This window comes from Ochotona princeps, chromosome 7, assembly GCF_030435755.1.
Source record: "Ochotona princeps isolate mOchPri1 chromosome 7, mOchPri1.hap1, whole genome shotgun sequence".
Lineage (NCBI taxonomy): Eukaryota > Metazoa > Chordata > Mammalia > Lagomorpha > Ochotonidae > Ochotona > Ochotona princeps.
The window spans coordinates 12768634-12785738 of NC_080838.1; the positions used below are offsets into that span (position 1 = coordinate 12768634).

The following is a 17105-nucleotide window of genomic DNA, read 5'->3' on the forward strand; positions in this document are numbered from 1 at the left end:
AGCATAGCCACAGCATGGTGAGCGATACCAACACATTTAACATCGAGCTAATCTACCGTTCAATAATGTTCTTCATAGCATTTTTCCCTGTTCAGTATTGGGTTTTGTCAATGGTCAGGTATTGCATATAGCAGTATCTCTTAAATGTCTTTTTCACTTGGAACATACAGCTTGCCTTCACCTTTTTGAGTAACATGTTAAATGTTTTGGGTCTGTCTGGTATTTCCCCAGGAATAGGCTCAATTCTGCATTTTCAGTAGGAATTCTGCATGACTCATGTTATGGTCTTCTCTGGCTATCGCATCTGGAGGTACAGGATAACCATTTGTCCTGTATTAGTGATGTGTGCATGTGTGATTCAGATGGATACAGACACAAAGAAAGAGCTTCTGTCTGCTGGGCTGGTTCACTTCCCAGATGCCCAAAACCCTAGCTGGGGCCAAAGCCAGGAGTCAGGAACTCAATCTGCACCTCCATTGTGAGTGGCAGAGACCCGCCTAGCTGAGCCATCTCTGCTACCTTGAGGATTCATGATGGCAGGAAGCTGGCAAGTATCAAACTCAGGTTCTCCACTGTGAAATGTGGGTGTTTTAATCAGTATCTTCACTGCTAAGACCAACACCCGCCCCTGTGATAATTCAGATATCTTAGTTTTGATAGGGGCAGTCAAATATCTGGTTACAACCAATATACAAATTATACAATTTCTCCACTGTATAACAGCTGCTACATTTTTCTTATAATTAATAAGTAGTTTCTGGCAGACAATATGAAAGATTTATTTTATTTATTTGAAAGGCAGAGTGACAGAGAGGGAGATACAGTGGGAAAGAGATCCTGCCAATTTATTCCTCCAGTGGTTCAATTCTTCCAATGACCCAGCTGGGCCAGGGCAAATCCAGGAGTCAGGAACCCCACTGCGGTCTCCCACCCACACCGCAGGGGCAGGGGCCCAGACACTTGTTCCATCTTCTGCTGCTTGGAAGGCACATTAGCAAGGAGCTGGATCAGAAGCAAAACAGTAGAGACAGCAATCTGTGCTCCAATGCCGGATGTCCGTGTCCCAAATGCTGACTTAACGAGTTGCCACATGTCAGTTCCCACAGACAGGCACTTTAAAGATTTATTTAGCTATCTATTATTGGAAAGTCAGATACACAGAGAGGAGGAGAGACAGAGAGCAAAATCTTCTGTTTGTTGATTCACTCCCCAAGTGGCTGCAACAGCGGGAGCTGAGCCAATCCGAAGCTAGGATTCAGAAGCCTTTTCCAGGTCTCCCACACAGGTGCAGGGTCCCAAGGATTTGGGCTGTCCTTCACTGCTTTTCCAGGCCACAGGCAGGGAGCTGGATGGGAACCGGGGCCACAGAGATAAGAACCAGTGCCGACATGGGATCCTGGCGCATGCAAGGTGAGGATTTCAACCGCTAGTCTATTGCACCAGGCCCCACAGTTAGACACTTAAAAACCACTCAAATATCCAGACTCATAAAAAATGTCTCATGTCTTTTAGTATCCACTGATGATTCTTACTATTATGCTGGCTGTAAACCAATTATTTTCCAACTCTCGCACTCACTCTACATTTGCCAATCAGCCTTCTGCTTTCTTTCATTTCTATTACTGCTTTGGATATATAAAGTAGTATTTTCTCAGTGGTTTACAATTCATTACCACAATTATCCTGGATTTCAATTTGTCTCATAATTGGCCAGTGGAAGCTCTTATGTTGGCTCCTGTGACACCCTCATTGTTGCCATTAGCATGTCTACTTTCTGCCACGATGAAATGTTTCAAGCTTATCTTGTGTCTATGTGCCCCAGCCTTAGAGCTAAGTCCAAGGCGCCTTGGGTATTCTTAGTGGGAGGCAGTATGAGCCATAATGCTCTGAGCCCTACATGTTGTTTTTGCTATGAGTTGTCTGTTTCTCAGCCTTTCAGCAGATCAGAAATTATGTGCTATGCAGACACCTATTCATACACACACACTCATACACATGCATTGTGAAGATCATGACTTCATAATGAAACCTCCCCATCTTCTTCCACAGAGGGTTTTTTTTTCCCTCCTCCACGTTTGTATCTCCCTTACCCCATGGGGACAACAAAGCTCCATCTACCCCTTTGTTTGCTTACTCCGGTAATACGTCTAAAAGACACAGAACTGGTCCACTCATATCACTAAGAAATAATCAAGGCTACGAAAGAGTTCAGGGTTTATGTGAAGTCTTGCCTGTGACACCACCACATCCACTCCAGACTGAAGACACACTCACACCATCAAATCCTGTACTAGTGTACTAGCAGTCCATCAGGGGGTCAGTGCTGTGACTCAGTGTATTAAGCTGTTGTTTGTGACATCAGCATATCATATCAGAGTGCTGGGTTGAGTCCTGGGCTGTTCTGCTTCTGATTCAGCACCCTACAGATGTGTCTGGGCAACAGAACATAAAGTACTTGGGTCCCTGTCACCCATGTGGGAGACCTGGATAGAGACCCCGGCTGTTGAGGTCATCTGGGGGAAATGAAACAGTAGATTGGAAGAGCTGTCTGTTTCTGCCTCCTCTCCGCTCTCTACCTTTCAAATAAATACACAAATATTTAAAACATAACAGTTTTCTCTGAATTGTGGTGTTCATTTGAAATAAGGTTTATTTGTTTCAATTTTAGGCTTTAAGTCATTGTGTAAAGATTTTTGAAAGAGTTACAGAGAAAGAGAGATCTTCCATTTGTCAATTCACTCCCCAAATGCTTGCAACAGTCAGAGCTAAGTCAGGAGGAAGCGGGCACCTAGATCTCCCAGTAGGGTGGCAGGAACCCAAATGCTTAGACCATCATCCATCCTCTGCCCCTCAGATGCTTTACCAAGGAGGAAAATCAGAGCTCAGGCAGCTGGTACTTGAACCAGGCACTCTGATAAGGAATATGGACTACTTTCAGGTGACGGCTTCACACACTGCCCCACTGTGTGATCTACAAAGTCAACTGTTAAGACAGGATAGGCTATTTTAGCTGACATATTGATGCTATTAAGAGTTGGCAGGGGCCTGGCGGCGTGGCCTAGCGGCTAAAGTCCTCACCTTGAAAGCCCCGGGATCCCATATGGGCGCCGGTTCTAATCCCGGCAGTTCCACTTCCCATCCAAATCCCTGCTTGTGGCCTGGGAAAGCAGTCGAGGACGGCCCAATGCTTTGGCACCCTGTACCCGCGTGGGAGACCTGGAAGAGGTTCCTGGTTCCCGGCTTTGGATTGGCGCGTACCAGCCCGTTGCGGCTCACTTGGGGAGTGAAACATCAGATGGAAGATCTTCCTCTCTGTATATCCGGCTTTCCAATAATAATAAAAAATCTTAAAAAAAAAAAAAAAAAAAAAAAAGAGTTGGCAGACCAGAAACATTACACTGACTGGAAGAACTTCCAGATAATACAATTTGGAGAGATATTCACAGATTGCAGCAAGTGAACATTAGCTGGAGTCTGCTAAACAGCAGTGACTAGGTAGACTCTGGGAGAACAGGGACACATCGGAAAAACATTTGGAAGGGGTTACAGTGAAAACTCACCTTTTCCAATATGCCGCCTGGTGTTTTCAATAGTGGAATTCCGGTTAACATTGGAGAGCAGCCCAAGGCAGAAACGGTTCTTATTGTTGGAAGGATCGGTGAAACCATCCACCAACACACTCGTGGAGGAGGCATGGAACGCCTCTCCCACACGGTTGTTGAGCTCATAGTAGACAATAGAGCACCAGTGTTTTGGTTCCTCATAAGCAACTACCTGAACATCTGCAAGAAAGAAATGGTTGTATCAACCAAGGTTTGCCCCTCGGGCTCTCAGAACTGAAACTGTTGTCAAAACTGGCTTAGGCTCATGGAATGAAAAATATGGAAAAGCCATTGCTATTTTAACATATGTAACTTGTCTATGATGTCTAAAACAGAAACTTCTTAAAGAGTGGCATACTCCTTTAGCTGGAAAGCACGTCCTCCAGTTAGTATCTGAACATCAAAAGGCAAGCTTAACCAGCACAGCAACTACATTGGCCGCATCCTGACAATATGCTACTTCCTCCCTAATGTAGAGCCAAGGGGAGGGCACCGCAACCATAGACCCTAGCTTAGGATCTAAATCAATGCAGAAGTGACAAGTAACAAAACAAGTAGGAAGAGAACAATAGGGGTCAGGAAATAGGCCAAAGGTGCTGGCATAAAAAGCAATGACTTCTGGCAAAGTCTTAGTATACCTATGTCTTTTCAGAGTAATGAGAATCAACCTCTAATTATTAGTAAGAAGTTACTTGACTTCGCACTAAGTTGCCAATAATGATTACAGCTACAATTTTGCTCCAGTTCTCAAACTCAGGAAGAAATCTTGCCAGCTGGCCATTCTTCCAGAATGAATCATATCTCTCTCATCCAGATTTCACGGTAACTTCCTTATATTTGCTTTAAGTCATGCAGAGCAGGTGTGTTTTGTCTCTCCATTCCCAGAATGGGCCAACAATGGAAATTACCCAACTTTACTGACAGGATGCAGCTTGTTAAGTCAAATCTCTTAAGACTAACAAATCTCCAAACAGTACACGCTTCTAAACATTTGCAGCTAAAAGGTTTTAAAGATAAGTTCCTTCTGTAGTAAAACCTCTTGTACTGCCGCTGTAGAGATTCCAGAAATACAAACCGTGTATTTCCAGCAGACCAACATATAATGATCAGAGAGTTATGAAGTCCTGAGTGCACAATCATTTAAAAAAAAAAAGTGAAAGACGCCAGGAAAGCAAATCCACATCGGAAGTGTGGACTGTGAAACGGCTACAGAAGAAGCACCTTGAGGTTTCTAATATCAGGTTTACAAAGGTTAAAATACACTTTACGTTAGAATCTAGTAAAGAAAACAAAGAAAATGTTCTCTGAGAAATGCACACATTAGTTGCTTGCATGCTTTAGTGGACTAGCTGAAAATGTACACTGATGCTAACAATCACCACCCGTCAAGTTGCACCGTTCTGAAGAGCAACCCATGAGTGCTGAACCTTAGTGAAGGTGGCGACATCATCAACAGAAAACATTCATCACCTATCAGGATTATTCAGGCTATTCGTCTAGGTCAGAGCTTGCCAAAATTTCGTTTCTACAAAGGCCAGAATGGATTTGCAGATCATATGGTCTTTCTCCACTCGACACTGCACAGAACCAGTCACAGATAACACATCATGAGTGAACATAGCTGTGCTCAACCAAGCTATAGTTACAACAGCAGGCAGCAGACTGAGTTGGCCTGTGGGTTGTACCGTGCCGACAGACTCCAACTGCAGGACCACCACCAAGGACAACAAGAGAGGTCAACATTCCTTCTCATCAAAATATCAGCCAACTGTAAACTTTTCTAACGGTGACTAAGCTATGTAAAGGAAAGGATTCTAAAGGTCTGTTTTCTAAAACCAGACATTTTAGGCTTAACGACAGTTATAAAGTCAAAATACTCTTCAAGGTATAGAATGCTATGTCCATTCTCTTTGGCTATCCCTTTCTTCCAACACAGACTCCAAAGACATGGGAAACAGGTGTTGTTTTCCCAGTGGAAGTTTTTATTCAGGAGGAGAGTGTTTGGCACAGTGGTTAGGAAACTGCCTGGGGAACCTGCATCCCATATAGGAACACCTGGATTTGAGGCCCAACTCCACTTAAAAATGCCAGCTTCCTGCTAATGTGCTCATGTGTACCATGGTTCCAGTAGTTGGGTCACTGCCCCCTGCATTGGAGACCTGGATCAGCTCCTGATTCACGACTCTGGCCTGGCTTAGTCCTGGCCATCGTGATGATTTGGTGAGACAATCAGGGAATAGTGTCTCTCTTTCTGTCTGCCTCTAAAATAAATCAAATTAATTTAAAAAGAATTTTTATTTGCTCACAATTCCATAACTGAAAGGATAGTCTAGAGTTAATCAGGAACAATAAAATATGGAAGCAATTAAAAAATATAAAATATTTACTGATTAAAAGGGCATAGATTCTAATGCATTGCATTGTACATCTAAGAAACGTTCTTTCAACATTAATCTTTTTAAATAAAATGTTTTACAGCCATTTTAAACTCACAGCAGAACTGAGTATGAGGTACAGAGATTTCCCATGTCTCCCTATCCCCTACAAACGAATTCTCCCATCAGAATGGAACATTTGTTATAAATAATGAACCAACATCTGTATGGCATTATCACTCAAGTCCACCGTTACCTCAGGGTTCATCTTGCTGCTCTACATTCTGAGGGTTTGGACAGAGACACCATGAATTACTCAGGCCACTACTGGGGTATTTACAAACATCAGCAAATCAATCAGTGCCTCAACAATGGAAGCAACTTTGATAAAGTCTTAGGTGCCTCTTATCTGAATTTCAAAAAAAAGAGCAAGAATGAAATAAGACACATCAGAGCAGCTTCAGAAAGTTCATACAAAAATTTCATCCAAAGTTTACTTTGGTACAAATTTTTTTAAATCCATGTGTGTATGATCTTGAAAAAAAAACCCCAAGGAAATAGTGTATTGTGAAAAAACTATGTATGGGTTTCAAAATTTTCTTGCACTGAAAAAAGTCATTTCTTTAAATTCCATTTTCGGAAGTGTTTTATATTCAGCATTCGGGGTGGATTCTAACTTCAGTTTGCATAAACTTTACACACATTGAATGAACCATGTCTTGTGTGAATCAGCAAAGCACTATTTTCTCCATAAGGGCTTACGTAGGGGTAGTTTCATTCAACAAAGTGGCCACAGCTTCTTACAGTAGCTCAGCAATTCTATATTCAACTCTTTTGTCTGGTCTCTGCTCCTTCAGCCTAGTCCACTGGCCCCTGTAGACCTGGAAAAATGAATGCTTTTCCTGCTTGGTGATGGCCAGGATGAGTAGAAATGCCAAAGAAGAGCTACTTTTTGTTTGCAAAATGTCTCATAAATGCTCAATTCTGCTTATAAACTTTTCAGAGTGAAAAGACAAAGAACGACCGACCCACTTCTCAGGTAACAAAGTCAGGAATAAAAACAGGAAAGAAGCCAGTGCTGCTAGTGTGTGTGTTCCCGCTGCAGTTACACACATCCAAAGCCTGAGAACAGGTCAGGTTCATAAACATCTGGTCTAACTTCTGGTCTAACTACAGATGAATCCTTTTGTGGAAAGCCCAGTTAGAGGCCCTGATGATTTCAAAATCACCTGCTAAACCTCAACTTCGGCTTATGTTCACTGCTTCTCAACTTCTCTTTGTCCAGTGGAAAAGATTCTCTCCATCACCAATTCACAATGAGTACTGAGAGGGCAAAAAGCAAAATGATGCTCAGACCTTTCTTAGTTGGATCCGTGTGTCTGTTCATTAAAGACCTACTCATTATACAAAGAATTCCATGGAGTCTCTCTTATTACTGTGCTTTATTTTTATTAGCTATCTTTCTTAAAGAGCAATAAATTCTGAGAGAGAAAGCAACAGTTGGACAGATAAACATTAGACTCTACATCAGAGATCATTTTACCTCCTCTGTTGATGTCCGAGGGCAGTGAAGGTGCCATCATGTTTGTGTCCATTGGTTGGGAGCCATCCTGGGTCATGGCGTCTTCAGGAGGCAGGTAAGCAGGTGGTGGCGTATCGGCTGCAAAGTTTAAGAGAACGACTTCTGTTTCTTTCTCTTTTTGGTAATTAAAAAAATATTTATATAAAGAGAAAACAGATTCAATGTGTCCCATATACACTATTTTAAGCCCATGTCTGCTTATACTCTCCTCTATGCCAAAATTCTTCAGGGATCAAGCTGGAATTTCAACCTCCACCAAAACTGAGTAGACACTACAGACCCTGGGCTTGACATACAATTTTATCACCCATGCTAGCAAAGTTGGGGGAGGAAGACTCCATGCCAGCTCCAGAAGACATGTACTTAGCCAGGATCATGCCATTTTCAAAACAAGGCCTCTGCTGAAGAGGACATGCTCTCCGCTACTTCAGTTTCACAGGTACACAGAAGACTGTATGGCACTTAAGAAAGGCAGCCTCGGGGTTTCTGGAACAGAACCTACAGACCAAGCTGAGCGTCACTCCAGCCTAAGTTCCTTTAAACCTTTCAAGATTTTCAGCCATCTGTCACGTCAGGACTCCCTTTCCCCATCCATGTAAATAACCACCTATTTAAAAACCTCTACTAATAAAATGATAGGAAATAAACCATTTATTGTAGCAGTTTCCTATTTCAGAATTTACAAATGCTTCTCCTGAAGAGGACACAGACAGCTGGCACATGAGAACAAACATGATTTCTGAAACACAGAACAATTTCACAACACCTTGTGTTTTGCTATTGGAGGATAAAGGGGTCCAGATTTCTCATCATTCTTTAGTCTAAAAACAAGTTTCTTCCAGGCTCGTGGGAGTCCATCTAACATACAGGACAAAGACCAGAGGGCCTCCGGGAAGCCTGCCTGTGGGGCTCACTGCTGCACACCGACTGCTGCTGTCCCCTTGGGATGCCTGGGTGGCTTTCGTGGCTGGATGCATCCCATGGCCCAGTAACTCCCACCATCTAACCAGTAATAGGCAGCGTCTCAGAGCACTGAGACAGGCCTACAGAGACCTTCCCTGGATGCCTTTCACCCCCATCCCCCAGTTTCTTTCAATTCACTTTTTTTCCTGCAGCTGTTGAGGTTGACTCTACTTCACTGCAAGCCAGAGACTCCTCTGAGCCTGAATCCAGGGGATCCCTGGCACCAAGGTGGTGAACAATGTCGCTGTCCACCTGTGGCACGGGTACTGCCCAATAATGGCTGGTGACAGCCCACATTTCTCACAAGTTTGTCCTGGCATGCCATGCAATATTATCTTCCCCACATTTCCTCTACTTGACCTGTGCCATCCCTGGCAGTCAGAGACAAACCTTTCATGTGGCTCAATAAACAAATGTGTCTATTTTCCCTTCCTAGCATGCTAATAGGTGTCAAGGCTGCTAGTTGAATATTACGCTTAGCTGCAAATTCAGCCTATGAATACAGAGTGGATTAAAATTAAGACCCTGCAAATAGTGTTGGGAAGAGAGAGAGAGGAGAACTGTGGGGCAGAAAACAGCGGAGTGAGGGAAGTGTGACTATCTTCTTGACCTGTACCTATGGAATGCATAAAATCTGTTCTCTTACATTAACAGAAGTTTTAGAAATGTAAAAACGTATTGTCAAACTATTGAAAGTAGCTTACTTTTTTGAGATGCTTAGTTATTAACCTATAATCTGAGAAATATGAAGTCCTAATTAACAATTTACTTTGATAATCACTTCACCATTAGCTATAGCTAAAAGAGGATATTTTCTTTGTTAAATTCAACAAGCAGATGGTTTCCAGCACTTCTGTCGCAAGTCTTCTGTTGTTGAAGTATATGTTTCTTGAGATTACATCACTGTCTAAATGATTTTAATTCAGTAGGGGGTGTGACCCCTTGGGAAATAATCTTTACTGAGACTGCACTTACAACGAGGATTTTTCCACGTTCAAAATGATGTGAATCGAGGCTGTGTTTCTGCTAACAGCAAATGTGTGTAACACACTGTTTTTCTGGCTTTTATCAAGAGCAAAGACGATGACAATTATGCCACTCCCAAAAGGATGCAGCTGTTTCTAACTCTTTTAAAAACAAGGAGAAATCCACCATGGTGGGAGGGTTTGGGGAGGGGTGGGGAGAATCCCAGTACCTATGAAACTGTGTCACATAATACAATGTAATTAATGAATTTAAAATAAAATAAAAAAAAAAAAAAAAAAAACAAAAAACCAAGGAGAAAAACACACCTTGTCCAAGCCACTGTGCCTGATAAAACACCAAGCTGGCTGCCTTGGCGATGAAGCTTCCACCAGCCAGCCAAGTCCCAGAACATCAGAGCGCTGCACTCCGCACTGGTGCTGACAAGCTCCTCCAGCCTTTCAGGCTGACCCAGCGCCCCCCGCCCCCCCGACAATGCAGTGATACCATCAGAATGCCCGTGCACCTGCCAACCCACCTGGCATCTGGAAGGGGCTTCCTGGGTCTGAGCTGGTGGGAGAGTGAGGGTAGGTGCTGCTGCTGCCGCCTGGTGAGTTGGGGTAACTGCTGTTGGGAGAGTGAGGAAACGGGTGGCTGCTGGGCTGCTGGAACGAGTCTGGAAAAGTGGCGTTGAGTGGCATGTGAGGCTCATTCTGTCCCAGGTTGCGGAACTGAGCTAAGAGGCTGTGCTGAGGGTTATATTCGCTGTGTCGAGGAACCAGCACTGGAGGAAGAACTGCAAATGGGGAAAGAAAACACAAGAAAGACCAACATGAGAATGATAAAAATCTGTAACACAGCCATGAAGTCGGAGCATCACTTATTAAATGACGACAAATTATCTGGAGACTGCCCTGCTGCTCGCACAAAACCATTGCTCCAATGGAACCGTGCTGTACTGCACAACAGTCCCGTCAGACCCAAGGATGGCTTGCCCGGAGACAGGTGGCAAAATACACCCTTCTTGGGTGAGAAACCTGAAGGCTCCCCATTCTGAGTTTCTTCTTCATTCATTGAAGAATTAATGAATAATTAATAACAATATGTACAATGAAGAATGCACAGTACCACTGAAAATCTACATTAAGCCCTGTTAATGGCATTTTACAGTGCAGAGATAATATTCATTGAAGAGTTTGAGTTATTCACCACTAACGTTGAATGCCAAAGCAAAAAGCAGTTTAGGTAGTGAAATTAAAGCAAGAAAGGTGCTTCAGGAAGCTTGTAGGAAACCAAACTGATTTATTCTGGTACCAAAAAAATTAGAAATCTATGCGTAGAAGGGGCTTTCAAAAAATTCAGAGGAAATGTGTACTTTGAAAAACACTACATGTCAATTTCAAAATGCCTGTGCACCAAAATAAACTTCCTTCTATTCCTTCTTTCAACAGACTTTCGGAGGTGCCTGTGCTCAGGAGCAATGTACCATCGAGATGCTGCAGAAGACCTTCCAGAAGATGTTTTGAGAGACAGAGTGTGTGCTGTGACCTATCCTAGCAGTCAAGACTTTGCCAGCATCTTTTCTCGAAGTCACCACTACCTGATTGTTCAGGAAGACGCAGTCAAACAAGGCGCACTTGGCAAAGTGGAATCGGGCATGAAACCACAGAACACAACATTCCCAGGAGCTCTTTCCATGAGGGGGCTGAGAGTCCACTCACTAGCAAGCTCACCAACCTCAGAAACCTCAAGAGGCAAAGTCATCACACACTCGTATGAACCTAGAAGGGAACCGTGGGCTCAGTCACGACACAACTCTAGCCTAAGTTAGAGCTCCCACAGTCCCCATCAGTGTCACCAGACGGCTCCTCCAACTAACCAAGCCCTCTGGAAGCCTTCCTGTTCAGGCGGCTCCAACCCAAGAAAGAGAAACCACCCATCTTACATGCTTCATGGGACACAGGAGGTGTAGTCTGCTGGCTTTTTGTGCTGTTTTGTAGTCAGGACTCAGACCACTGAGTTAAATGCAGGCTCCTAGGCCAGCGGTACAGACACGTGAGTTCCTGCATCGGGGTGCCTGGATTCAGGGCCACCCCTGGCTTCTGGATCCAGCTTCCTGCTGATGCACACGCTGGGAGGCACTGGTGACAGCAGCCACTGTGGTCACTGGGAGTATGAATCAGTGGGTAGGGGCTCTATTTGTCTCTCTGCTTCTCAAATATATCATTTTTTTTCCTTTTTCTTTCTTTTTTTTTTTAAGGAAGTACTGTTGAGCGATATGAAGAATTTAGACTCTGGAGGCTTCCCAGAAACTCCATTCATAATTTGTGTTATTTCTGTGGAAAAAAATGTACTTAATGTACTTACCTGTGGATTATAACTTACCTATGAGCTGAAAGTGTTTTAAAGTAAAAATAGATTTTGCATAGTACGAACTTTTCTCATGTCATATTTTAAATTGTTAATTAATCTAGTAACGGTAAGGTTTGCTGATCTTTTGATCTTTTAGAAGTAAATATTTTGAATGAAACTCATTTTTCAGAATGATGGGATTTGCCCACGTGATGCCATAGAAGCATAACTAATTTCCAGTTTTACCTGTCAGCAGTCGCTTCAAGCACAAGCTCCTCTGCTCTGTTGGATGAGGCTCCGCAGACACCAAGGGGAACCACCTTCCCAAGCACGCCGTGATGCGGCCCGATGCCTCTGAGCTACCTGTGCAGCCATCCAGTCTCCTTTCCGTAGCTGCTCAGAGTGACTCACCACTTCCCAACTAGTCATCTGACTTCACTCACGGGCAGCGGTTTCTTTTTTTCGGGTAGTCAGCTTCATCAGTAGTTTCTTGTATATGGCCCTGAGTCATAGAATGCCTTCTCTTTCCCCAGATTTACAAGCAGGATTTCAAGTGTGCATTCTTCTAGCGTCTATGAAGTGTCACAGTTCATTTAGATCTCTGCTCCACTTGTCATTTAGTTTTATTTGTGACATGAAAAATTTTACCTTTTCTCCACATGGTTAGCCACTTACCTAGGTGGAATTTAGTAAAAAGTCCATCTTGTTCCCAGTGATTGGAAATAACCACTCTTCTCATAATGTTTGAGTCCATTTATAGATATTTCATCCCATTGTATGTCAGTCCATGTCTCCAGTACCACTGTGTTTCAATCAGTTTTTGAAAAAATAGCTAACATAATTAGAAGCTTCCCCCCACATCTACTTAAAAGGGAAAATCATGAGTGGATAAGAAAGAGAATCTTCCATCCACCAATTTACCCACCAATGCCTACAACAGCTGTGGCTGGGCAAGGCTGAAGCGAGGAGTCCACAACTCCTCCTGAGTCTCCCTCGCTACGGCAGGAACCCGGGCACGTGAGCCACTGTCTCAGGCCTCTCAGAATGCACATTAGCAAAGCACTGGGTCAAAGGCAGAGGAGCTGGGACCTAACCTGGGGATTCTGCCACACCAAAACTCATCTCTGTGTTCCACAGGTACTGTCTGCACTAGCTGGCTCTGACTGCCATCATTTTTACTGAAAAGGATAAAAGACTATATTTTTTTCTGATCACTGATTTAATTATATTCTATAAACCTAACATGTGGAAATTTTAAGAGAAGCAATGTAATTTTTGTTTGCAACTGTCACTCATCTATGAGTCACTTAATAAAAACGTATTTAAACTTCCCCTAGTAGAAAAACGTATGTAGTTTAAACTTCCAGGGTTATGGTACTGTGCTAAGAATGTTATAATGTTGGTAGGGGCCAGCGTTGTGCTGCTACAGCTTAAGCTGTAATCTAACACTGACGTCCCACAGGTTCAAGTCCCTGATAATCCAACTCCAATTCAGCTATCCGCCACAAGTGCCTGGGAAAGCAGCAGAGGACAGCTGGAGTGCTTAGGTCCTTGCCACCCTCGTGGGAGAGGAGCATGGAGTTCCAGGCTAGCCTCGCCCCTTGCAGTCATGTGGCTGGTGAAGCACATGGAAGCTCTCACTCTCCTCCTTTCTGTCTCCTGCCAAAGGCAAGGAAGGAAAGGGAAGAAAAGAAGGAAGGAAGGAAGCGAGGGAGGAAGCGAGGGAGGGAACAAAGGAAAGGAGGAGAGAAGGAAAGAGGCAGGGAAGGATCCCTTTAAGGGAGAGATACATCTTTTCAATACAGCATTGAGTGGACTTAGGATTTATGAGGCAATATGAAGTTACCAGGTGAGTTGAAGTCCATTTTGACTTATTTATGTGAGTGACATGTTGTTATAGCACTGTATTACATTTATCATTTGTTTAGGTAGTGGAACTCTGGTTTTTATATTTTTTAATGAAGTTCTAGCTTTCTGTTGTGATTTTATGGCTATTTTTATATTTATATCCTTTAGTGTCATGAAATATTCATTTTTTTCCTTTATATTTTGTAGTTCCTCAGTTTTAAATGTCTCCTTCAGCATTCGCCTATGATCTCGATAGTACAGGATTTTATGCTACTTGTGCCTGTTTCTGTCTTTACCTTGCTGAGGGTGCACACTTCTACTTCATCAGACCATCTGAACTGCATATGGCTTGCTCACCTATGTCATCACTTTTATCTCTATATTTATATGCTCATCAACAGCTCTTGCGCCAAAGTTTTCCTATATGCCTTCTTTTCTTTCCAAAATATTTATTTTCATTTACTTAATATGTGGAAAGAGAGGGAGAGAGAGGGAGGGAGAGAGAAAATCTATCTGTTAGTCTTCTCCTTCAAATGCTAACTGCCTGGGCACGACCAGGTCATAAAGCAACAATCAGGCGTCTGGATCCAGCCAGATTTTCAAGTGGGTGCCAGGGGCCCTGGCACTTGAGCCAGCCCCTGCTGCCACACAGGAAGTATTACCAAGAAGCTGGACTGGAAGCAGAGTAACAGACTGTGATATTCTAACACACTGTGATACCTTCCTGTGAGAAGGCATGCAGACATCCCAAGTGGCATCCTACCCCAAATCTTATCTTAATAGAGAGGTCCTCCAGCAGACTTCTCCGGGGCAGAGCTCACTGTAACAATGTTCCCCCGAGTCTCTGCACATTTCGCATGTTCTACAGAGGCCTGGGCTGGTACCACAGTGTGCTGTGCTGGTCTTCTACCTGTGGAGATGGCACCCCATACGGGTGTCCTTTCTAGACAGACTTGCTTCACCTCCAATCCAGCTTCCTGGGATGGCCTGACAGGACAGCAAGGGATAGGTCAAGGCCCTGGGTGCCTGCACTTATGTGGGAGATCCGGAAGAAGCTCTTGGCTCTCAGCTTTGGACCGGCACAGCTAAGAGCCAATGCGGCTGTTGGGGGAGTGAACCAGCAGATGAAGGATCTCTTTCTGTCTCTCCCCTTTCTCTGTAACTCTTTCAAGTAAAATAAATAACTCTTTAAAAAAATATTTTCTACAGCCTACACTTAAATGCAGCTTGGTTTCCAATGTCTTTTAAAAATTTATTGAAAATGTTTTTTCACTGTTGCCCGCATCTATCTGTATGATGCCTGATTTCTAGCTAATTTCTTAGCATCATAAACAACATGTACATTTTACCAGGAATCTCTTAGGTCTTTGTCTTTAAAATCTAGTAGTTTTGTTGGTAATGCCTCCAAACTGATATTCTTGGTGAATTTTCCAAAGTACATGTAAGTGTTGCTAATATTTAACTTCAGTTTTTCTCTTATTTCTGCAAAGTTTCTGTGGGTTATAGTTTTTAATTACTAGCCATGCCCTCTAGCTCCAGAAATGTGGGAACTCCAATTCTACACACATTGGATCTTCACTATCTGTTGCTCCATTTCAGTAACTCTCAGTGCTTTTATTCTTTTAGAGATGCTCCTTTCATTCAGTTTCCTTTTATTCAATGAATATTATTACTTCTATACAAATCTATTCACCCTTTGACACACTGAAATTTATTTATGAAAATTTAAAATTTGTTCCCAAGTTTCACCAATTCTCATTGATGTTCTTGCAATTTTTGTCCATTTCCATACAGAATTCCTGATTTTTCCCATATCCTCATTAGAGCACATTCATTTTGAAGTGTTGCCTTGCAAAAAACACACGCAAGCCGCAAACTTGAAGGAATAACATACCAGAAAAGGACTTGTGTCCTGAATATATAATTTTCAAAACTTGTGAACAAAAACCTAATTAAAAGTTGGACCAGCAACTTGAAAAGATTCTTCACCAAAGAAGATGTACCTTAAAAACATTGCTTAATGAAATAAACCAGACACAGTGTAAATATTTTATGATCCTACTTCCTTAAAGTACCTAGGACAAGCAAACTCACAAAGACAGAAAGTCAAAACGTTGTTCCTAGGAGTTGAGGGGAGGGAAAGCAAGAAGTATTGTTTAATGGGTACAGTTTCCTTGGGTGTAGATAAAAATGTTTGGACATGTATAACCTTGGCAGTTACACAACATAGTGAATGCATTTAATATCAATGAAGTATATATGGTTAAAGTGGTGAGTATTATGCTACCTAGATCTTATATTTTAAATTAATGAAATGATTATACCAACCACCGACAAGACTGTTGAGCAATAAGGAGTTCCTTACACTGACTATAGTAATGTAAGATGGCATACACTCCAGACAATGCACAGGCAAACTGCTTATAAAGCTTCAACAGCCATTCCAGGCCTGCCTATACACCCAAGAAAAAGCATCACATACAAAGACTTGCACATTTTATTTGCGTTATCTCCAAACTAGAAACAAATCAAATGTCTAACAACAGATCAATGAATAAATAAATCAAGGAATAGTCAAACCATGAAACACTACTCAGCAATAAAAAAAGGAATCAGACACTGATTCAAAGAACTTCAGATGAGGACACTGCTGTTAGATATTTCTGACATTTATTTAACAAAAACAACAGGTGCACCCATTGCTTGAAATCCACTTAAATGACTCAGAATCTTTGCAACATTTTCCTAGTATTTCTCAACATTTTCTGGAATATTAAACCTGGTGATAGGAAGCAGTAAATTCACCTAGGGTTCCTGTAGCTCTTAACAAGCACTGTGAAATTGCATGGATATTTTGCTTTACTTTACAAATTCATATCATATGTTCCACTCCTTGCTATTTACTGAATATGAAAGTGACATTTTACATAATTCACAAAAAAGAAGCTCTGCATACCACTTAGGCTTGTAAGAACCTGTACACAGCATAAGAGGCTGCGGTGGTTGCTAACACTCTCAACAGGTGGATCTCCCATTTATTCAGTGTCCAGACAATCCTACCATAGGAAGTTCTCAGAAAATTACAGTAAGAACTATAAACTTGTCTCCAGAAATATGGCCATTTATGTACAAGCAAGGAGACATCAGGCTGACTTTCTATGAATTGATATCCTTGGCATTTATTTATGTATTTATTTAGCAAGTCAAAGGGAGAGACACACAGAGAGAGAGAGAGAGAGAGAGAGAGAGAGAGAGAGAGATATCTTCCATTCACTGGTTCACTCCAGGAGCCAGTAATTCATACAGGTCTCCCAAGGGTAGCAGGGGCCCAAACACTTTGGCCATTTTTGGCTGTTTTGCCCAGGCCATTAGCAAAGAGCCAGATCAGAGGTGGAACAGGTGGGACACAAATGGGAAACC

The 17105-nt window shown here is 42.5% G+C and overlaps 1 protein-coding gene across 1 annotated transcript in view; it reads right to left on the bottom strand.

Annotated features, from left to right (window-relative positions):
• Window positions 1–17105, bottom strand: part of SMAD1 (SMAD family member 1) — a 47030-nt gene that overhangs the window by 10505 nt on the left and 19420 nt on the right. The window contains exons 2-4 of the mRNA XM_004588134.3: window positions 10024–10281; window positions 7521–7637; window positions 3561–3782 (exon numbers count right to left, since the gene is read on the bottom strand). Of these exons, the coding sequence (XP_004588191.1) occupies window positions 3561–3782; window positions 7521–7637; window positions 10024–10281 (597 nt within the window). The remainder of the gene's footprint in view (window positions 1–3560; window positions 3783–7520; window positions 7638–10023; window positions 10282–17105) is intronic.